Below are 24,550 nucleotides of genomic sequence, written 5' to 3'. Positions count from 1 at the left end.
ACCCAGTCCTCTTGGTCTTGGCCCTCTTCTCTTCCCGACAATCTTGCTATTCACTTTACTTAAGCCACTCACTCCACTGGTGATTTTATTACCAATACCTATAACCACTCCATAACTCCGCCCGCCGCCCACACTCGCCCGGGTTTGGATCCGCACGATCTTCTCCTTAAGGCTTGTGCCGACCATCGTATTGAAAGCAGGACCTACTCCCTCTCATCTATACAGCCCCATTTCCTTTCCCTCCTTGCTTTATTTTTATCCAGAGTACTTATCATAATTTGATACTATCATATATTACTTATTCGTATGTTCTGTCTCCCTCTCTCTTAAGCACAATCCCCCAAATCCAGTCTCTGCACCTTCCCTCCTCACTTCTGCTGCAGCAACGTTTAGGCCACACGTGTCCACAATTTCTTTGCTCAGAAAACAAGCTAAATGGTTCATGTCTTCGCATGACTCAGTTTACACTATATACACAGTATATGTATATATAATTAGATTTTCATGTAATTGAATGTGTCTCCTTTCAGCCCTAGGAGGAATCTGTTAATGCAAAGCCATAGATAAGTAGGAGAAATGAGAACAGAAATCATACACTGCTTATCCATATGGACACAAATGGAAGTGGGACATCCCATGACCTGGGATCTTACCTTGGCTTTAGTACTAAATGATTCCGTGAGCACTGACAACCTATTTGTCTTGTGGAACACAGTTGTCTTACTGGTACAATACGTGTGTAGGATTTCGTGATTTCCTAGTCTCACATTTTATACTGAACTAATTTTGTTCTTTTGCCTCCTCAACCTCTAATATAAAAACAAAAATTAAAAAAAAAAACCTTAAAGCACAATTTCAGGATTTAAATTTCTACATTTATTAAAAACAGTGGCACACTTAAAAATAGCAAATTAAAGGAATTGAGGAATTACATGTTCTGCATACAGTTGGCCCTCTGTATCTGTGGGTTTTGCATCCATGGATTCAACCAATCAAGGATCAAAATCTTCAGATTTGAAAGGCTGACTGTAGGGTATTTTCCACCCTGTGGTTGGTTGAATCCGTGGATGCAGAACCCACGGGTACAGAGGGCTGACGGTGCTACACCATTTTATATCAGGAGCATGAGCATCTGAGAATTGTGGTATTCACGCGGGGCTTGGACCCAATCCCTCTCGGATACAAAGAGCCAACTTTATTTAGCATACGTTTTCAGACAACAGAGAAGCAGGCTCAATGCTGCTCTGTCAAAAACCTTTACATTCAGTTCAGGTCTGCAATTCTTATGGGCAGGTGGACTTGAAATTTAGAAATTTTAAGATTTCATAGAAGTAATACAGCACATATATATATTACATAACCTAAATGGTGTCTGAGGAAGGCCCTGTAAACAAATATATTAATATTTACGCAATGCAATGCAATGTGTAATCATATTAAGTGAGATACGTAAGAACTCTAAATGTTTTTTTTTTTTTTTTTCCAGTTCAAGTCAGATTTAGCCACAAAGTAGTTCAGGTGTTTAGCTATGAAACATGTCATACTAAAGTTTCAGTTTCCAAACTTTTAGATCCATTGCAGATTAGGAATTTGGGATCTGTCTTAATTATCAATGCTTAATCAGAAAACAGCTGATGTTTTGGAAAGATAAATATTTAAAAATCCTTCACCTCCTCCGCACGTGGCATCGCAGTCTTCCCAGCCAGTGTGTGTCCACATGAAGAGGGGCTCAGGTGCTTTCGAGCTCTGGTTCTCTGGAACGGGGTCTGATGGGATAGTGTACTCATAGTGAAGACCATAATTCTGATCCTGAAACAGGAGTACCTATAGCATATAAAAATGATCAAGGCAGATGGATCAAACCAGAGTACATTCAGTGTGAAGTATTAAACTAAGGATACTAAGAATTTAAAATACTTATTGCACAGTGTGCTTGTGAGATTTGGTTGTTGTTAAAATACACTTCTCTCTCTCTTTTTTTTTTTTGTTTTTTAGAAACAAGGTTTCACTGTGCCGCCCAGGCTGCAGTGCAGAGCACGGCAGTGCAAGCACAGCTCACAGAACCTGGAACTCCTGGGCTCAAGCAATCTTCCTGCCGCAGCCTCCCAAGTAGCTGGGACTGCAGGCATGACGTGACATCGCTGGCTAATGTTGACATTGTCATGCTTTTGAAAATATTAGAGCTGCATACTTACCTCTGCGCTAAAGACATCATGAAGAAAAGCTCATCTGAATGAAGTCAGGGATAACAAATCATGTTCTTTCAGTCTAATGGACTAGACAGTCTCCCAATGCCTGGTACGTGTATAAAATAACTTTAGTGGTGGGTGGGGATGAGTGGCAGCAAGAATATGTGTCCTATCTAATGTACACAAACCACCCACGATGTAATATCAAATGTAGACTTTCCACTCACATAAAAAGAAAAGATGGACAGGAAGCCCCTGAGTCAACAGAGGAAGAGAATGGAAGACTTAGGGGATCATTCCACTGTGTAAGGACAGCGAACTTCTAAGCTAAGTGGCGATAGGAATTTCATACCATGTATGCTTATAGTTAACTTTTAATTTTGGCAAGGTTGCTGACTTTCCATTTGTAGTCAAGATTATTTACTTTGAAAATAAATTTGTGTTAAAATGAAATTTTAGGAAATATTAATTTAATAACTGTACAGTTACATACATCTATGCAAATAGTCCAATAAAACATAAAGGATATATGGGAATTACTGAACCATGGGCTACGCTGAACTGAAGTATAAGCAGGAACCACGTCTGTTTTGTTCTCTGCTAGTACCCAGTGCCACGATCAGAACTGGATCATCATGGCCACTTATGCATACATGTACATATGTACGAAAAAAAGAGTGAATGAGAATATATGTCTCTTTACAAGTCTATTTTCAGAAAATATATCAAACTATTCCCTGAAATATATCACCTCTATGGATCTGAGGATCTATGGAAAGAATCTATATAATACCACGTGATACAAAAAAACATATATACCTAAATTTTTAAATTTTACTAAATTATTAAGGAACTTTCTTAATATGTAACCTGTATCTAGGTAATTGTAATGATAGGTAATCCAGAGTTAACACTACATGAAATAAAATTTAAATGGGCTCCAGGTTAAGTGTCTGAGCATTTCTATTATATTTTCTTTATTTTTTTCAAGATTTTGTTCAACATATCAACAGAACTTCTAAGATATATTTTGATGCATGGATTGGGGAACTAGTGTGTTGCCTTTATAAAAAAAACTATAGTTTTTAAGTTCTTTAAGTTCACAGAGGCATAACATTCTGAGTACTGATTCTAAATACATCACAGTGCTTATTTTGGCTTAAATATCTCATTTGATGTTGCCAATTATAAGTGACTTTCAGCTTAATGAGTTTAAAGGAAGAGAGTTTAAATGAGTTTTTAAAAAATGACATACTTTGTTTACGGTTATAACCAGACTACTACATAGTTTTTAAATTGATAAAATGAACATATACATAACATCTATTTGCCAACTTATTTAGTTATGTAAAAATGTGCCTATTTTTCCTAATAAACTACCTTTTCATTGACAGAACTTTAGATTGTCCTTGAATATCTAAAACTACTTAAAATAGAGACATTGGCTACAAAACTGTTAGCTTTTCCTTAAACCATTTGAATTTGGCAGTGTTCTCTGCACAAAGGAAAGTGTGACTGCTACGGCCGAGGGGCACAGGCTGCAGCAGGGCCGCGGAAGGTGTTGCCTTTCAAAACGCAGTACCAGCTTTCGGCTGTAATAGTCATTAAAGAAAACATCGTAGAAGTACAGTTTCCCTTGGATTACTGAGTAAATCCAGGTCACACAGATGCCTTCTTTTCGACATAGTTCACCGACTTTAATTATGCTTCATGCTTCCAGGAAAAACCTTGGTAATTACCAGTTAGATTAAGGATTCTGCAGCAAGGAAACTCCCTGTGCCCAACACCATAGTCTCACATTTACTGTTTTAAGATTTTTGAATTAGAAGCTCAGTAAAAAAGCCCAGGTCTTGTTCCATTTTTTAAAAAGTAGGTTATACTTACTAATATATAAGGCAGACACCATGATGGCATTTTTTGTAACACAATCATTAAAAATATATTGCTGATGATAATGCTGTTATTATAAGTGACTCAATCATGAAATGAGCCAGATGTGGTTCATGTAGTGTTTGTTCAGTCATTTTTCTCTCCCTAGATGGCATAAAGCATAGAGTGGCATTTCCAGTTGAAATTGAATAATAGGATCCAAAGGACTTTTGGTGAGATGCACAAAGTAATTATCCATAGTGTATGTATGTTTATGATCCAAGGCTGTTTGGTACAATGAACTTGGATCTAAGCTTTCTATCAGAGAGGTAGCAAGAGGAATGAATAACACCTGGTTTATTCACAGCTAATAATTTATTGGACAACACTGGACACATTGATTGACTTTCTCATACTTAGTCCATTTTAATCTATAAAATGGAGTGATAATAATATGTATTACACATGATTATTGTGAGGATTAAATGCTGTAATGAGGTAAAGCACTTTTGGACAGGGCCTGATACTTAGTGCCCAATGAATGGTGGATATCATTAAGGTTTGAGACAGCAGATACACACAACACTCACCTTGCTCCCTTTATTCTTGTTGGTAAAGCATATCAATTGCAGTTATGTAAAACTTTATAATTAAAATTGTGGTTTGTGGACCAATAGCAGTAGCACCATGTGAGAGCTGGTTAGAAACACAGATTTCAGACCCCACCCCAAACCAAAAGAATCAGAATGTGCATTTTAACAAGAACCCAAGGTAATCTGCAAACACATTACAGTAGGAGAAGCAAATGGGCCAATATGTGATGTGAACCTCTGGCTCCTAGACTAGCAAAACACATGTCTTCAATTCTGAAGACAAATTCAGCTTAAATTGTGTGATGATATTAAATAATGTGGCATACCATGCCCCAAATAAACAATCAATCGTGTTTTAGAGTTGTTTTATGTGTGGACTTACGGAGGTGCTGAAGTGTTTGAATTTTAGACTTCTTGCCACTAGGATGGAAAACTCACCCCAGCTGTGTATTCAGTCCCCTGGGTCCTGTGACAGCAACATTAACTGCCATGGTCAAGGTCAAAAGGGACACGTGGACCTGCTACCAGCCTAGACAGAGTCCCATCGTCCTGATTCTTTCCCTCCAAACTCTATACAACTCATACCTAATCTTTTACGACTTGGTACAGAAACTCATCATCCCAAATATTCAAATTTTCATAATTCTTTATAGGAATCCATTAATCTAGTAAGAAAATATAATAAGGTAATTGGGAGCATTATTAGACATATTTATCAAATTATTTCCCCCAAGCAAAATAACATTTTATCAAAGGATTTCTATGCAAATTCAGACAATGGTCATTTCATAGTACTCTTTTTATAGATATCACTCTGGTTAGTAAATGTATGCTTTTAGAAAAAAGGGGTTCTTAGGATGCCTAATACATCTGTACTTTGAGTCTGTGAATTCTCTAAAACCCCTTGTTCCTCTTGTAATAATTCCTGTTATTAGACATCATGATTTAAAACATATGTTTAAAAAACCTTGAAAACCAATTTCTTAAATAATTTTAAATGTCTATCATTTAAATTTCCAATTCAAGTTTGGAAACAAGATTAGAAAAGGTGCAGCTGGAATGTCGTTCGCCACGGGAAGTGGGTTGCGCAGTGTTCCCAATCCGTCCCCGCCTACCAGGAGGTGTAGAGGGGCCGTGGTGGGGCCTTTGGCGGAGATTTTCTCCCAGAGGCCGCGTCTGACATAGTGGACAGTAGTTCCGGCTAAACTGAAGGCTCCAGAGTGTTCAATCTTCCAGTCACTATTAATAGACTGTTTGCCAGCATCCCGGAGAGCTATAAAGAGATTGAAAAATATAAGGAGTATTATAAATCAGCATCGTTGGTCAACATCCTTTCATACTGCTCAGTTAAAAGCATTCCATTCATTTATAAACTGACGGGGCAGCATTCTCTGGTGTAAAACTCGAGGCGTATCTTTTCAGGAAATGTTCACAATCATGGCAAATTCCACGAGTTCTCCTTTTGTCCTGAAGCTATCCACAACTACACAGCCACATTTATCTTTGCTTCCTGAAACTTCCTTGGACACTTGATATCTGTACTCCTTATAGTCATTTACTCCTAAACACATTATTATGTTACGGCTGTATGTGTCTGCCTAGTCTACCCAATGACCATACGAGCACCGTGAATACAGGCACCACATCTCATCCGTACTCTGTGTCGCCTGTGCCCATCCGGAAAAGTATGTCACTAAAGAAGGGTCATTAAATAGCATGTTAACTAACAGGTTAAGTGGCAGAGTTATATGCATTACAAAACAATTCAAAGATAATACATTGGTTTTAAAACAGACTCAGGACCTTTTAACATCTCCTCTTTGTGATTAGCTGTTAATAAGAATGGAAGATAAATACTACTTCTTAGCCATAAACAGCCACCATTTGTATGGGATTTTACAGAATAACTTTGTTTACATATTTTTTCTTTCTTTGTTGAGCTGATCACTATTATTTATATAAGACTCATGACATAGAAGTGAAATGTTATGGTTATCATTTTAAAGATTTCTTTTTATTTTCCTCCTTTTTAAAAAATTTAAACCTTTAGAATTCCCCATACAACTTTATTCTCTTCCCAAAAGACAGGTACGTAAAGATTCACTGAAAGCTTTTATGTCAAGATTATATGAAAGTACTTTGATAACGTAAGCTGAAAAATCTTGCTAATTATTATTGAAGCTAATCTCCATTTATTGGATGTTTGAGGATTTCCAAGTTTTTAAATTATTAGTGATAATATAATATGATATATAATATTATAAATAATACAAAATAATATAAATAATGCTTAAACATACTGTACACTATGTGTATATCTGAGGATTTCCCTTGAATAAAGATCCAGATTTGGAATTACGGAGGCAAATAAATATTTAAGATTTTGAAAAACTGTTTTGAACTGATTTTCATAAAGGTTGCTTCAATTCATGCTCCCGTAGCAGTGACAAAGTGACCCAATGGTGGGTCCACCATTTCTGAACCCGTCCTTGGAAGAAACTTTTTCTCATATAACATTTAATCATGATAGAATAATAAATTATCAAGTATCAGCTATAACTCAAATAATACTCAAAGTTCTGGAAATCCCAAAATGAACAACGGATATGTTCTCTGGCCTCATGGAATCATGTTCTGCCTGGAGAACCAGACATTCCACAAGCTTCACGGCTGGCTGATTACACCCCGTGGCCCAGGCGGGGCGGGAGGGACAGTGTCTGAGGGCTGCCGCCCCTGGGGAGGGTCGCTGGGGGTAAAGAGCCTGCGAGCCGGAGGCAGCGCAGGTGGGAAAGGCCGCAGGGGCACCGCCGCCCGGGCGGGTCAGGAGACCAGTGTGCACCAAGCCCACTCGCTGAAGCAGACCAGGAAGAGAAGAGGCCGGAGAGATGAGGAACAGCCAGACGTTCCAGGGTTTGTTAGTATTTTGAGGGATTTCCTAAGGAAGGAAAGGTAAAACTTAAGATATTTTCAAAAATAATACGTGAAAATGGACTGTTGCAGGGTGAAGTTAGACAGGACACGAGGCTAACGTTGCAGCCCACCTGAAAGCAATGGTGGCCTGGATGAACACACTGACTGCTACACTAGAAAAAAATTTTTTTTCCTTGGGGCCATGGTATTTTATTATGAAAATAGAATAAAAACTATGAAACTGAACCGATCCTTTCTAATTTAATGAAAAATTTGTTATTTTTTACTGTTTTCTGTGCATGAGTTATATGCAGCTTGAAAAATAGTTCTTGAGGCTTCCAAGGTGAAGAGATGTGTGAGTTATATACACTTCATGAGGCCCTGGGCTCAAAACTAGCGTGAGTTAAATACAATTCACATGACAGTTAATGTGTTAAGGTAGTAGAGAACATTGTTAAGATGTATTAGGAGTAAAATTGATAAACATGGTGATGATTTGATTGTCCTGGGTGAAAGGAAGTGTCAAGTATGATGCTAGGGTTCTAGGATGAGAAAACAGATGGGTTATGATGACAAATATAGAGATGGTAAAAACTATCAATAAAACATTGGTTGAGAAGAAATATCAAAAGTTAAGTTTTCAATAATCTATTATATTTATAAAAGATGTCTTATTTCTATTAAACTTGAAGATTTTTTTCACTTGCTTATTAGTTGCAAATGGATATACTTTAGACAATGCTAAACTGATAAAATAATAATTAATAATTTTGCCTAAAAGGTAAAATATTTCCTTGTATTCCCCTAACATCTACTAAATATTTTGAGGAATCTTTTTGGCCTACATTTTTACTGTGGTCAGTACAATCCCATTTTTTCCCCTGTATTTCAAAACATTTTCAGGACACAATGATAAAGAAATACTTCCTGAAAATATCAAATAAAAATGCATTAAAAGTCCTCATAGGGGTTGCTAGAGTATGAAATTTAGACTCAATTGGTATTTCTGACCTTCAGCATTCCCCGGAAAATGGTGCGTGCACGTACCTTCAAATCCACACAATTCATTAGTTTAATAGCAGCCTCACATGAAGAATCAGCACTTGGTTATGTGGTATTTCTTGGTTTTCATTTTTATTTAATTAATTTGAAAAATGTCCTTTTAGAAATCCTGTTTCTGGCCATGACTGAATAACTGAAACTGTACTAGCTTTTGTACCATAAGCAAATAGAAGACTAGACAATGTATAAAACAACTGTTCTCAAACACTGGATAACATACAACAGAAAACTGTGATCCCTAAGAGGAGAATAAATGCTATGAGCTCTGAAATTGCTTGGCTTTTTGCCTGAAGATATTTATTAATACCAGACCCCCCGCTGAGAGGTAGCATCCACACAGAGGACGGATGATGAGGGCTCCAGTGAGAAGAGGACACAGAGAATGGAGTTCAAATTGGCTAAAGCAGCTGGAATCCGTCTTGGGGTGTGTTGGAGAAGAATGAGCTACACAGAGATAGAACTCCAAAAATCTGCAAAAGGGTTCCTTTAAGCCTGTGGCCAAACGCTAAATGGCAAATAAGTAGGCATGACTCCTCAGAACAGAAAAAAGAGCAACTACCTGGGACCTCTAAATTGTACAACACCTGCAGCCCACATACGGATGGAAGACATCATGAGTTCTATGCAGTCAGAGTATCGAGATCTTACTGAACACACAATCTTTAGTGGAGAACTCAGAAAGGCTACACATAAGAAATAAGGCTAACCTAGTCCTCGAGCAAAGGCTACTTTAGATTTACCTTAACAAAGCTTATAAAAAATCTCAAGAAATGTAGCTGAACCAAAAAGTACTAGGTATGGGAAGAAGTCAGAAATTGTGATCTATCATAATAAGGGGGAAAAAAAAACAGTCAATAAAATGAGATCCAGGAATAATAGAGATGACAGAACTAACTATACAATGTACATTATAATCAAACTGCTGAAACCTAATGATAGTGATAACAATGTTTATAATGTCTAGAGAGAAAAAGGCATATTATATACAGGGTTAAAAAGATTTAAGAATGCACTGGATATACCATTAGAACTACTACAAGCCAGAAGATAATGAAATATCACATTTAGAGAGATGAAAATAAAATAAAATAAAATAAAACCAAACCGAAATTTAGAATTCTATATCCAAAGAAAATATCCTTCAGACAAAAAGGCAAAATAAATTTATTTTCAGACAAAGAAAATTTGTGAAATTTTGCTTGACAAAAAATGTTAGATGTTCTTCAGGCTGAAATAAAATGGTTTGAGATGGAAACGTGTATTTAAATGAAAGAAAGAGGAATATTGGGTACTGGTGAATGTAAAAAGATAAAATATTTATTGTTATTAAAACTGATAGTATAATTCACTAAAGCTAAATGATTAACATGTATTTTTTGTTTTTAAAGCATAAGTAAAAAATATATGAGATGTGGAATAAAATGCATAATAGCAAGGAGGGAAAAAGGGAACTATGCTGTTTTAAGGAGCTCACATTATATGTAAAGTGGTATAATATAATTTGTAATGAGACTAATAAGTTAAAATGCACATTATAAATGCTAGAGCAACGATCAAAAATATAAAACAAGAGCTATAGCTAATAAGCAAGTAAAAATAAGAATGGAATACTAAAAAACATACTCAATCCACCAGAAGTCTGAAAAAGAGAAAAAAAGGAATAAAGAAGAGATGAAATAGAAAACAAATTCAATATAATTATAATTATATTATGTTTAAATCGACTAAGGGCATTGGTTGAAAGATTGTCGGGCTAAAAAAAACAAAAGATCTCGTATATTCAATTTACAAAAATGTGCTTTGAAAATACATAGGTTAAAGTAAAAGGATGCAAAAAGATGTCGCATGCAACACTGATCATAAAAAAGATGGCTATATTAATACTGGGCAGCACAGACTTCAGGGCAATGAATATTTCCAGAGATAAAAGAAGACATTTCAAAAAATGTCACTTAAATTAATTTAATTTTAAAATTTAAAATGACATATAAAATTTGTATGTCATTATGTGTGATGCAACATCAAAACGTGAAGCAAAAATTGACATAATTGAAAGGAGACATATAGAAAAATCCATAATTTTCGTCAGAGATTTCAATACTTCTCTATCCTTAATTGATAGAACAAGAGAAATATCAGTAAGAATATAGAAGACTTGAACCAAATAAACCTCATTGATATTTAGGGAAGATTACAGCCAGATATTATAGAATACAAATTTTTTCAAGTATAAATGGATCATTAGCCAATATAGGCCATGAGCCATACAACAAGCCTCAATTAAAATTACACTCAGTATATTCTTGTACCACAACAGATTTAAACTAGAAATCAATAACAAAATAGCTATAAAAAATTTAAAATATTTGGAAATTAAACCATTTATAAGTAACACATGGATCAAAGTAGAAATCACAATGGTAACATGAAAATATTTTTAACCAAAAATACAACTGGAATGCAACTAAGGCAGTGCTTAGAATTTTACAGCTTTAAATTGTCACACTAGCAAAGAAAAAAGAACTCAAATCTATGATCTAAGTTTTCCCTTAAAATGGTAGGAAAAAAGAGCAATTTAAACCCAAAGTGAATAGAAAAAAGAAAACAGTAAAGGGCAGAAATCAATTAAACAGAAAATAACAATAGAGGCAACCCACAATACCAGAACTTGGTTAACTCAAAAGATTATATGAATGATAGAAGTCTAGTTTGTCTGATTAAGAAAAATAGACACAAATTAATAATATAGAAATAACAGATATAATATTGTTTTTACAGACATTATGATGTAATAAGGAAATATTATAAATAATTTTAAGCCTATAGATTTGACAAGTGAAATAGATTAATTTCTTGAAGACATCAAGTACCAAAACTGACACAAGAACAAGAACATCTGAATTGCCACATATACATATATATATATATATATATATATATATAAAAATGAAACTAAGTTGGGATTTAAAACTTTCCCACAAAGAAAACTTTAATATTCAAACATCTAAGCAAAAATACTACCAATCTTATACAAAATATACTATAACATAGAAAAGGAGGGGCACAGGTTTCTTCTAACATACAAAAAAAGTTATTTTTCTTAAGGTGGATAATAAATGTAAATATGTTCATTTTATTGTTTCTAATCAGCTAAGGATATTTATTTGTACATATTATTCAGGAAAATTACATTTGCATATATTCTATATAAGTATATAAGTTTATTGCAAATGTTTCTCTGAAACTATGGTTTTCATTTTTATTTTCTCAATGGTGTCTTTTAAGGAGAAATAGATTTACTATTAATTAAATCCAATATATCTTTTTTTTAGGATTAGTAATTTTGAAAAGTAGTAAAGAATCATGGGTTAACACAAGGTAATGAACATTTTTTCTTATGTTTTTTCTAGATGTTTTAGAGTCTTAGCGTTTTTGTTTAGCTCTCTAATTCGTTTTGTGGTAATTTCTGTGCATGATGTGAGGGAGGAGCCAAGGTTCATTTTTTGTGTTCTGTATAAATATGTAGTTGTTTCCGCACCACTTGTTTAGAATATCATTTTTCCCATTCATTACTTCAACACTTTGGTTGAAGTCAGTTGAACCCATAACTGTGTGTTTATTTCTCACTATGATGATGAATTTGTCAATTTTTCTTTGCCATGTTTTGCTTTATAGCTTTGAAGCTATATTCCTGGGTTCATATAATTTTAAAATTTTAATACCTTTCCAATGAATGCTTTTATAATTATTTTGTGGCTTTTAAAAAAAAGCCTCAAGCAATGTGCGTTGCTTTCCTGTGAATTCTGACTGACATTATTATTATTATCATTAGTTTTTTGGTTTGTATTTTTCTGGAAGAGTTCTCTATTCTTCAATGTTCAGTATTTGTGAATCTTATTTTTATATATGTCTCTTTTGAACATCATATATCTGAATTATTTTCAAAATTCAATCTGACAATTTTTATCTTTTAACTACAGATTTTAGTCTCTAAGTATTTATTAAAATTGTTGATATCTTTTGCTTTATTTATGTCATCTCATTTTGTGTTCTTTTTTCCTACTTGCTGTATCTTTCTTTTATTTTCTTCTATCTTAGTTTCAATTGATTATTTTAAATTACATTTCTCAAAATTATATTTTGTTCTTTAAAATAATGTGTCTATTCAATTATAGTCATATTCTTCATTCTTACTATTAGATCCCTCTTTTGCATGTTTAAACATTTTAACCATAATTATTTTTATATTCTCTGTATATGACACAGATTTATAGGCTCTTTTTTGTTTTTACTATATTTTGTTCATGTCTATTTCCTTTTGTATTTTCTGAATTTTATTATTAAATTATATTTGTTGAACTTTATAGACGTTTTTTGAGGCCTGATTTGAAGCTGCATTCCTTCCAAAAGGATTTGCATTTGCATGTGCAGCCACTTTGGTGACCACGTTGAAATAAATGTCTTGAGGATCTGGGACTTCACAGTCAGGGTAAACTGGTGCTGCAAATCCATGTGACGGTTTGCTTTGCCTTGCAAATACTTAGGGAAATTGAGTTTTTATTTCCACCTAATACTAAAGTTAACATAGACACATTTTCTTTCTTGTTCCGTTTGTGGCACAGATGCACATCTATCTTTCTCTCCTCGGAACCGAGCCCGCAGTCCTCTGGAGTTCTTGCTTTATTCAGGGTCTCCTGTTAGAGTTCCCAGTTGGTAAAGGCCTCAGGCTTTGTTTTCTGTCCACAGAACCCCGTGACTCTCCAAGTCCAAGCTTGGTTACCAGGATTAAGCATAAGAGGGTCTTCAGAGACAGCCTAATATTCTGGCTTCCTGCTTCCACTTTGTTTTTGGCATCTAAAGATTCCTTACTTTCTTTCCAGTTCAGAGGTATTATAGACTGAATGCCTGTGTCCCCCCAAAATCCATATTTTGAAACCCTACCCCCCAATGTGATGGTATTATGAGGTGGGATCTTTGGGAGGTAATTAGGATTAGATGAGGTCATGAGAGTGAAATCCTTATGAATGGGATTAGTGTTCTTATAGGGGTCCCGAGAGAGCTTGCTTCCTCTCTCTCTGCCACGTGAGGACACAGCCAGACGTTGGCAGTCTGCAACCCAGAAGGGGGCCTTCACCAGCACTCAACAATGCTGGCACCCTGATCTTGGGCTTCCAGCTTCCAGAACTGTGAAATATAAATTTCTTTTGTTTATAAGCCACCCAATCTTTGGTACTTTGTTATAGTAGCCCAAAGTGACTAAAATAAGAGGTAAATTGTGAAATTTTTTTTCTTTTGTATTTTGCTCCATTTAATTTGTTGTCAGTAAGAGATTTGTCCACATTGCCTGCATGTAAAACTGCATGGAAGGTAAATTGACTCATATGACCTTTTTTGAGAGGTTTTTTTGGTTTGTTTTTTGCTTTTTTTTTTTTTAGAGAAGAGCTTTTGTTCTGTCACGATCATAGCTCACTGCTGCTTGGAACTCCTAGGCTCAAGTGATCTTCCTGCCTCAGCCTTCCTAGTAGCTAGGATTCCAGGTGCATGCCACCATGCCTGGCTCTTCTGGAGATTTTTAAAAATCACAAACTATAATGATTTTGTAAAAATATAACACAGGTTTATCTGAAGTAGTCTCCATGTTAGGCTTTTTGATAAATTATTAACAAAATAATAATGCCATAATCTTCAGCATAGCAGATAATAATTTATTATAAGAATACAGTTCAAAGAGAGTAATGAAAAAGAAAAACTGCATTGGGAGATGATTAAATGCCTCTATAACAGAATACATAGTTTGATGTAGACAATTTGTTTAGGAATGATCAGTTTGCCGAGGTTCTATTTTCCTTTGTTTTTTGCTAAAGCCATTTCAGATGAAGATTTCCAATGACTTCCTATGCCCAAAGGAGCCTTTAGAAAATGTGATTTATGATATGTATTCATTTGCCAGGGCTTTGGGCTTGAAATCTAGGATTTTAATACGGTGCCATTTATTTTTTTCTCCCAACTTTCCCCTCGTCCATGTGTCCTATGTCGGTAAATAGCACTACCACTTGCCAGAAACCTAGAAGTCATCCTGGAATCTTTATCCTTATCAACACTCACGTCCATTTTTCAACAAGTTTCAACAGTTCAACTTCTTTAATATCTCTGGAAGCCACTGAATTTTTCCCATGCCTATTTTCTTGACTGGTTTATGCAACTGGTTACTTTGCCTTCATTCTTGCACCTTTCCACTAATTCATCAGGGTAAGTATGTTTTCTGAGTCAGCAAATGAGGAAACTGTTGTCTCTTGAATAAACATGGTGACACATTAGCATTTTCAGCACTGATTTAATCTCCAGAGAAGCATTCAGGCTGTTTAGGAAAATAGATCCTGTTTCTTTATACTAGGCAAAGACCCTGTTAACTTAGGCTCAAAGCTAAGCATCAGGAGAACTGACAATAATTAGGGCCAGACACTTGAGACAGATATGTGATTCAAACATTAAAATGAATGGTCTTTTATTAACAAAGAGTGATTGAGGACTTATGTTTAGAGGTCTGTAGCAGAAAAAGAAGATGAGATTTCGCAGAATTGGAACCAGCAATTAGAGAAGAAAACAGTCACTTCACAATTTTTGCCCTTCTGAGTTAGGTCTATACAATAAGTCAATCACATTAGTTTAAAAAGGGGGAAAAAGAGGTTAAGTGAGGGAAGTTTAAGGAAAATGTGTTCAAATATGACATTTACCTTAAAATCATAAGTGTTGCATGGAAGGCAACACTTTCCTTTAAAAAAGGAAAAATTAAAAAGCAGCAGCATGGTTCATTGTCTAAGAATCTAGATGCTATGGCCAGACTCTTTGGGTGCATATTTAGTATCATAGATTTTTAAATGTGTGACGCTGGACAAAAAATTTAGTCTTTGTTCCTCTATTCCCTGATTTTAAAAAATTAGGAAATCAGTAGTACCCACTTCATAGGGTTGCTGTGCAGATTTATTTAATGGGTATATGTAATTCACTGGACTATATTAATCATTAAGCAAGTGTGGGCCTCTTTTCTTTAAAAAATGCACTCAAAAAATCTCTAATTTCTTGTGTGCCACATTCTGTTTTAGTTATTGTAGGCAAAGCACTGAACAAAATGCCTTCAAGAATTAACAGTGGAGACTGACAATGTAAATGCAAACATGTAAACAAACAAAACATTCAGGCAAGGAGAAGTGCTATAAATGAAATAAAGCAAGATAATGTAATAGCGAGTGGCTTGCTGGAGGTCACACTGTATATGGAAAGAAAGTAATAGCTGGTGGGATTTGCTGATATATCATATTAAAGAGGCAAAGAAAGTGAAAGATCAAGGAGCACTCTCAGTTTTGACATAAACTTCTAGATAGACAGTAGTGAGTGTGGTAGGCTGACTAATGACCACCCCCCAATCCATCCGTGTTCCTAAAAGATAGATATCATACAAAATTCCTCTCTGACCACAAAGCGATGAAGTTAGAAATCAGTAACAGAAGAAAAACTGGAAATTTCACAAATTTATGGAAATTAAACAACACACTCTTAAAGAACCAATGAATCAATGAAAAAAAAATCACAAGAGAAATTAAAACGTATCTGGAAACAAATGAAAATGAAAACTGAATATACCAAAACTTATGGTAAACAGAAAAAAATAGCTCTAAGGGGGACATGTATAACTATAAACTCTTACATTAAAAAAGAAGAAAATGGCAGGGCACAGTGGCTCACACCTGTAATCCCAGCACTTTGGGAGGCCAAGGTGGTAGGATTGCTTGAGGCCAGGGGTTCAAAACCAGCCTGAGCAACACAGCAACGACTCCATCTCTATGAAAAATAAAATTAAAAAATTAGCCAGTCATGGTTGTATGATTGTGCATGTTTGTAGCCCCAGCTACTTATGATGATGCCGCTGAACTCTAGCCTGGGTAACAATATGAGGCCTTGTCTCTAAATAAAAAGAAAGAAAAAAGGAAAGACTTCAAATTAACAATCTAACTTTAGAACTGAAGGAACTGGAAAAAGAAAAACAAACTGAATCCAAAAGTAACAGAAGGAAGAAAGTAATCAAGATTAGAACAGAGAGAAAAACAGAATAGGGAAAAATCAACAAAACCAAAAGATGGTTCTTAGAAGAAATTAACAAAAATGACAAATCTTTAGCTAGACTGACTAAGGGAAAAAAAAAAGAGAAGACTTAAATTACCAAAATCAGAAATGAAAGTCGGGACATTACAGAAATGCTATAGAATTAAAAAGCACTATCGGGTACTATAAACAACTGTACGACAACAAATTGAATAAACTAAATAAAATGGACAAACTCCCAGAAATACAAAACCTACCAAGAATAAATCATGAAGAAACAGAAGTCCTATATAGACCTATAACTGGTGAGGGGATTTAATCAATAATCAAAAATCAAAAGAAAAGTCCTAGACCTGGTAAATTTTTATATATGGTGTTAGGTAAGTGTACAATTTCATTTTTCTGTATATAGATATTTAGTTTTCCCAGCACCGTTGGATAAAAATACTGTCCTTTCTCCACTGAATAGTCTTGGTACCCTTGCTGAGAATCATTTAATCATAAATGTAAGGGTTGGTTTCTGGGCTTTCTAGTCTATTCCACTGACGTATATGTCTGTTTTTAGGTGGGTACCATACTGTTTTGATTACTGTAGCTTTGTAGTAAGTTTTGAAATTAGAAGTATGAGTGCTCCATCTTTTCCTTCTTTTTCATGATTGGTTTGACTATGCAGGGGCACTTGATATTCCATGTGAATGTTCTGATGGATTTTTGTATTTCTTCAGAAGGTGTCACTGAGATGTGAATGTACTCAATTCCACTGAACCTGTTAAACTTTACACTTAAAACAGTTAAGATGGTAAATTTTATGTTATATGTATTTTACTGCAATGAAAATGTGTTAATGGGGGAAAAAATAAATATCTAAGTCCTATCCCTGGAACCTATGAATGCTACTGACATGGGCTGAATATCGAAATTTTAACCCCCAAGGTAATGTTGTTATTAATAGAAGGTGGAGCCTTTTGAGAGGTGATTTGGTCATGAGGGATTAGTGCCCTTATAAAGGAGACCCCAGAGAACTAACTAGCCCTTTATACCGTGGGAGGACACAGTGAAAAGTTGCCAAACAAGGAATTAGGAAAGAGACCCTTACCAGGCACAGAATCTGTTAGCACTTTGATCTTGGACTTCCCAGGCTCCAGAACCATGAGAAATAAATTCTGTTGTTTATAAGCTGCCCGATCCACGGTATTTTCATAGCAGCCTGAAGGAACTAAGATAGCTACCTTCTATGGCACATTAAAAAAAAGGCTTTGCAGATATTAAAGATCTTAATGGGAAGATTATCCTGGATAATCCAGGTGGGCCCTAAATGCAATTAGATGTATCCTTCTAAGAGGGAAGAAGAGGGAGACTTGAACACAGAAGAAAAAGAGATGACAATGAGACCATAAGGCAGATATTGGAGTGATGAGGCCACAAGCAAAGAAATGCTGGCAGCCACCAGAGCTGGAAGAGACAGGGAATGGATGTTTCCCTGGAGTCTACAGAGATATTGCTGCATGGAAGATACTTTGATTTTTGGTCCGGTGAAACTGATTTTGGACTTCTGCCCTCCAGAACTATGAGAGAATAAATTTCTGTTGTTTTAAGTAACCAAGTTTTCAGTAATTGTTATAGCAGCCATAGGGCACTAATACAGAGACATTCATTGTATTGCAATGGGAAAAATTAAGGTAAGAACATGTTTCAGCATGGGGTAAAAATCAAATTTTTGATTTAGACTTTTGATTTTGGACTTACTATTTCTGAGGTGCCTATGAGATGCTTGATAATTTACATCAAATAAACATGTAAAGCAATAGAGTTAAATGTGATTCCTGAGGGAGAGAGTACAGCAGACAAGATAGCAGGGCCCAGGCCTGACCCCTACAGCCTGAAAACATTCAGGAACTGTGAAGAGGCTGAGGGCTCAATAAAAGAGGCTGGTGAGGGGACTCTGGTGAGGGAGAGGAACGCACAGTCTTAAAAGCCAAAGGAAGAAAGTGATTAAGGAGAGGTCACAGTTTTAAAGGTCGTTTACAGGTCAAATAACATTGAATTTGTCAACATGCAGGGCATTTGCTGACCTTGAAAAGGGCAGTTACTCTGTACAAGGAGACAAGAAACAAGACTGGATTGGTTGAAGAGACTGGGAGGCAAGGAATGGGAGACAGCACAGAAATGCCCGTTAGTAAATTAGATGGTTTGTTTTACTACATGCCAGGTTACTAAAACTCATATTATAATTTAGAACTTTGTAAAATTGTGAAAATTCCATTTGCAGCATCTATGTTCCTTTCCAGCTTGGAAAAAAGAAAACCTACACCCAAGTATAATAGCCAATTACCTGCTACTGAATGAATGTATGAAATCCTATAGATGATGCCCTGTGTCTCCAAAAAGTGCATATAAGGAATTTAACCTGAATTTGCAAATCATGGATGATGTACTTGCACTTAAAGTGTATTTAAAAGCCATAGTAGGTAAAAATAGATCATAGATATATATTGGTAAGAACAAACTGATGAGTGATAAGGAATTTCTTTTACTGTCCCTACCCTCAAATTTTCCTACAACCCAAGCAAACTCTAAAGGAAAAAAAAAATCAATTTGAGTGGAGATCACATATTTTTGATATTGCAGAATAGAAACAATCTTGTAAGATGGGTTGTTTTCCATGTACAAAGGATTTCCCTATTGGGACATTATTGCTTATTTGAGAAAGAATAATGAGGACATTATTTTTGTTAAGAAAATAAAGGCCTTGAGAGCTTTTTAAAAGATAATATAAATACAATGTTATAATTCTGGAAAATTATTTAGTCTTCTACATGACCTAATCATATTAGATCTCTCTATCTGTGGATGCCATGACTATAAAAATCCACTTCACATGACTTAATTAGATTGAAACTTTAATACATAAGTGTAATTGACAAATGAGTATTTTCTTTCATATATTCAAAAGTTATTAATCTAAATATTAAAATAACTATATATATGTTCCTTTTCACAAGCAATACTTAAAAATACTCTCTTCAGTAGGTCAGTTTTCCCCTGGAGCATGAGAGAGAATCTTTTTTTTTTTTTTTTTTGAGACAGAGTCTCACTCTGTTGCCCGGGCTAGAGTGAGTACCGTGGCGTCAGCCTAGCTCACAGCAACCTCAAACTCCTGGGCTTAAGCGATCCTACTGCCTCAGCCTCTCGAGTAGCTGGGACTACAGGCATGCGCCACCATGCCCGGCTAATTTTTTCTATATATATTTTAGTTGGCCATATAATTTCTTTCTATTTTTAGTAGAGACGGGGTCTCGCTCTTGCTCAGGCTGGTCTCGAACTCCTGACCTCGAGCTATCCACCCACCTCGGCCTCCCAGAGTGCTAGGATTACAGGCGTGAGCCACCTCGCCCGGCGGAGAGAGAATCTTTTTTCACTTAAAGATCAAGTCCTTTTAAAATGTAGAAAACATTTTTTTGAATCCAACCGTTTTCCTAATTCTAAAATAAACACTATGGATATATACACATATATGCATGTATACATGCAATTAATATGAAGATGTGTATATGTATGTATGTGTAATATGCAAAATAAATACATCTATGAAATATATTACATATGGATATAATACGAAATAAAACATACCCAAACCATTCAATGAGTTTTTCTTTTTCTTATCATTAACTCACATGTGAAAGCAATTTATACCCCTCAGACACATACAGACAACCAGATTGCTTTTGCTCCTGGGAAGTCCCTGGGAGAGAAAGAAAGAAATTCCTACTTGATAATGACAAGAGGTGCTTCCTGGGAAGTTCAAGCATGAAACTAGAAACAGACTGACTTCCTGGTCACCATAGACCTCTCAGGGCGGGGAGCCGGGCTCGCACGGGGTCTGCTCTGTGTCTGTGACGCAGGTTACCTAAATAGCTGTGTGCTGGCTTTTCCTCCACAACTCTGATTCTTCGTGCTCCAGCAGGTATCACCAGCACTTCTACGTAACCTGTGAGAGTCAATAAAACATGAAATAAATCCTGAGATCTTATAAAATCTCTTTTCTTAATTGACTTGCCTTTTTCCCCCCTTTTGGTTTTTGTTCTTGCCGTGATGTTTTGATGCCTATGTAAAGAAAAGTTTTTATGTATAAAAGCTGTCATGATTTCAAGTCGAGAAATTTCCTGGAAAGATGTTGAGCCTATAGCGCCATTAAGGACAGGCAGGCAATTGTGTTTCACGTACAAAAAGCTCACTGTCGCTGATACCTTATGAATAGTGAGGAGAGAAAAAGCCCAACGGAACAGCCTGGTCAGAAACACAGTGGATCTTGGAACAGAGAAAACGACCTCAGATTTTGCTCTGGGAACCCCTTTCAGTGAGAAAGTGTAGAGAGAAAGAACACACAGCTGGAGAGAACACAGCTGGCCTGGACCCGGTCCCCGGAGTGGCTACGAGTAGCACAGAGAGACCAAGCATTCCCTAGAGGAGAGTAACAAGCAGGTTTGAAACGGGCTGGAGACAAGTATAAGGACACACCAAGCAATGAACTGTCACCTCTGAGGTGTCAGTCAGCTGGACGCAAGACAGAAATGCAAGGTGCTTCTCAGGAAAGCTTTTTCAGCAGAGGTTAGGGATGTAATGCTTGACACGAAATAAAATGATAAGATAAAGTGGGATAAGAAGAATGTGAGAAAAACTCAGAAATCAAGATTCCACTTAGGGCAGAATAGTGATAGATGCCTATTTTTGGCTGAATAGTTATGTTTTTAAGGTATATTAAAATAATACTTAATATTCTACTTAGTATTTCTGTGCAGATCTATGTCTGTGATAAAAGTCTAATTTTAAAGCTTTAGGAAAGGTATAAGAGCTAATTCCAGAATTGTCTCCTATTTATTAATTATTCAAGTTCCTGAAAGTGTTTAGTTATTTGCAGCATATACCCCACCTGGGGGCTGCGACTGGAATTGGAGGCATGTGTTTTTAGAATCATAATTTCCATTCGATAACCCTGCTTAAATCACCAGCCATTGAATACCACATGTTCAGTAACACCAAACCATTTTCAGTAACACCAAACATAAAAGCACTATCACTCTGTTACATGGGAAAAATAGGTAACAATGAAAACAGAAACAAATGCTTACTGGCTATTTGTACACAGAGTAAGTAAGGTAAGATGATCTCTGCTCTAGACAAGGCATAAATGCCTTATATAAATAAGAGCTAAATAAAACTGCAAAAATTATGATAAAATGCTAATATGCAAAATGATAAGATTAATTCCCTGCTAAAGAATATAAGCCAAGGTTGTTTAAGCCACCTATTTCTCTGGTCACTCAAAGGTCCACTGTTATTTTTACTCAGAGAGATGGGTTTTTTTTTTTCTGTTAAATGGTGACATATTCACTCACATTTGAGAAATACCAGCATCAGCCAGAATCACTATGATTTAGAGGAAAGAACAATTCATGTTACATTTTTAAAAAGCTTCACAAAGAAGTAAATAGATGAACTATCTTTAGAGAATATGTAGAATTCAGATATATAGGAAAAGGATGAGTTCACGCATGTAAAGAACAGTAAGAGATACATGGTATTTTTAGTTGCACTTGAATAAAATGATTCTGATGAATTGAGAAGATGTACGAAGGTGAGGCTATTAAAGAGAGCTGAAATGAATACGCAGGTGAATGAATTTATCAATTTGAAGCCACTGAACATTCTCTAGCAAGGACTGGCAATTCGATGCCAGTGGAGAGGCTCTGTCTAACAGCCACATGCAGGACAAACGGCGAAGGCGCTGTGGATAACAATGTGAGGAGGCTGAGGTTGAAACGCAGGAGTGGTAAAGGCTAAGGTGGACAATGAAGAAAGCACTGTGAAAATAAAAATTTCTGAATTGGTAATTAATAGCAAGTGGGGAAATACACGTTGAACACAATGCTTTATTATTACTAATGTGAGATGGGGCCATCATTTACAGGAACATGGAAGCCAAGAACGGAATCATCTAGTTTTGGTAATGATTTGAAAAGTTTAGCTTTGCAATTTGTATCTAACTAAAGGGTACAACACATTAGTGGAAGCATCAAGTGAGAGTTCTGGAACATCTGGAACTCGAGAGAAAGGGCTGGCCACTGATGTCCCTTTGCAGGCACCCTTGCAGAAGCTGTAATTTAAACCGAAGTCAGTGGACAAAATTGAGAGAGAAGTCAAGAACACAACCTTGGTGACACAGTTTTAAACAAAGAGATTGAAGATAAATCAGGAAATAAGACAGAGAAGAAACAATCACGAGAAGGAGAAGATCCAGTCTGATTTGAGTAGTGGGATCTTGTGGACGAGAATATCTCAAAAAAAAGTTGCTGGTCGACTGTGTCAAAAGCTGTACATCAAAGAGAAAGGTGACTAATGAGAATCCACTGGATGTCACAGTCAAGAGGTGACTGCTAATCTCTGAGCAAATAAATTTAGTAACAAAGTGTTTGGAGATGTTAAATTTCAGCATGTTAAAGATGAAGAGTAGACAGAACAAAGCAGAGGTGGTCTGTGTAAACTCCTGTTTAACAGCACAGTCAGAGGGATGTTGTACATTAGAGCAATCGTTATATCTAAGTTTATGGCTATAGTTAGAGCAATTCTCTATTATTGAGTTGGAATGGCTTAGGGGAAGATGAGATAGACTGATTTTAAAGAAGAAAGAGAAGCAAAAATATTTTAAGGAAAGACATATGAAGAGAGAAAAGCAATGATGAGGGTTAGATATCTTTCAGTAAATAAGCCATTGGGCACCATAGAGAATGTACATTTCTTAAGAAGTGAATCTGTCCCGTGATTGCCTGGTTTAGAAATCAGAACAAGAAGCCAGTGATGTCAATGTCGTAAATGTGATCCTCATTTTGGACAGTTTGCTTTGCATACAGTAACATCGAATTGTATAATCAGAGATCCAAATTCTTAATCAGCCATCTTAAAATGCCAATAGCAATCATCATCTTCATGGTAGTAATAACGAAGTGATAAATGCCATATTTTGAACTGCTATGAGCTAATCACTATTGTAGTTACTTTACATAAATTATCACTTTGAGCCATAATGATAATATCCAAGGCCGACATTACATTTCTCATTTAATAGATGAGAAAATAAAGAAAGAAAATATACACTTTTCAACAGTAATTAGTTGACCTAGGCTTTGAACTCAGACCCGTCTATTCCACTATTCACTTCCTGCTATGACCTGCTGCTTCTATTTCTTAAACTAGAATATAGTCATGGACCTTATAACTCTCCCACTGCTGTGGCAACCAGCCAACCAAAGAAGAACTCCGTGCACAGAGCATGTCCAGAGCATGTCCTCCGTGCACAGCATGGTGTCTTCATATGCTTGTACTACGAATAGCGCATTTTCTCCTATTTTCTTCTTAGTATATACTGATAACTATACAGTTTTGCAACTGGCCAAATACACAATTTACCTCTCCTTTCTTTAAAAAGTATCACTTGGCTAGGCAAGTTACAGTGAAAGACATGATAAAGCACTAAGAAATAATTCACTTAAGTTTATTTTCTAGGTCCAACAAAAATGATTTAGCAAACCCTAAATAGAGCACAGGGACTGAAAACACCCTCGTTTCTCCGCACATGTGTTACTCATACAGTATATACTGTGTGTGTGGCCAACTGGACACGTAAGGCTGCAAGTCCTTCAAGAAATTCTAGGAAGTCCATAAACTATAGGGATAAAATGGTCTCAAGAGAAATGAATACAACATTTGTAAAGTCACAAGTAGAAGGAGCCCGTAATAGAATTAAGGATTCACGAAGATTGTTTAAAATTT

General features: G+C 35.8%; 1 protein-coding gene across 1 annotated transcript in view; it reads right to left on the bottom strand.

Annotated features, from left to right (window-relative positions):
- ADAMTS19 (ADAM metallopeptidase with thrombospondin type 1 motif 19) overlaps positions 1 to 24,550 on the bottom strand; it is a 223,565-nt gene that overhangs the window by 38,388 nt on the left and 160,627 nt on the right. The window contains exons 16-18 of the mRNA XM_069492515.1: positions 20,631 to 20,711; positions 5,767 to 5,924; positions 1,671 to 1,824 (exon numbers count right to left, since the gene is read on the bottom strand). Of these exons, the coding sequence (XP_069348616.1) occupies positions 1,671 to 1,824; positions 5,767 to 5,924; positions 20,631 to 20,711 (393 nt within the window). The remainder of the gene's footprint in view (positions 1 to 1,670; positions 1,825 to 5,766; positions 5,925 to 20,630; positions 20,712 to 24,550) is intronic.

Source organism: Eulemur rufifrons, chromosome 17, assembly GCF_041146395.1.
Source record: "Eulemur rufifrons isolate Redbay chromosome 17, OSU_ERuf_1, whole genome shotgun sequence".
In the NCBI taxonomy this organism is placed as follows: domain Eukaryota; kingdom Metazoa; phylum Chordata; class Mammalia; order Primates; family Lemuridae; genus Eulemur; species Eulemur rufifrons.
Note: the sequence above shows the minus strand (reverse complement) of the source record. Positions and strands in the feature narration are given on the sequence as shown.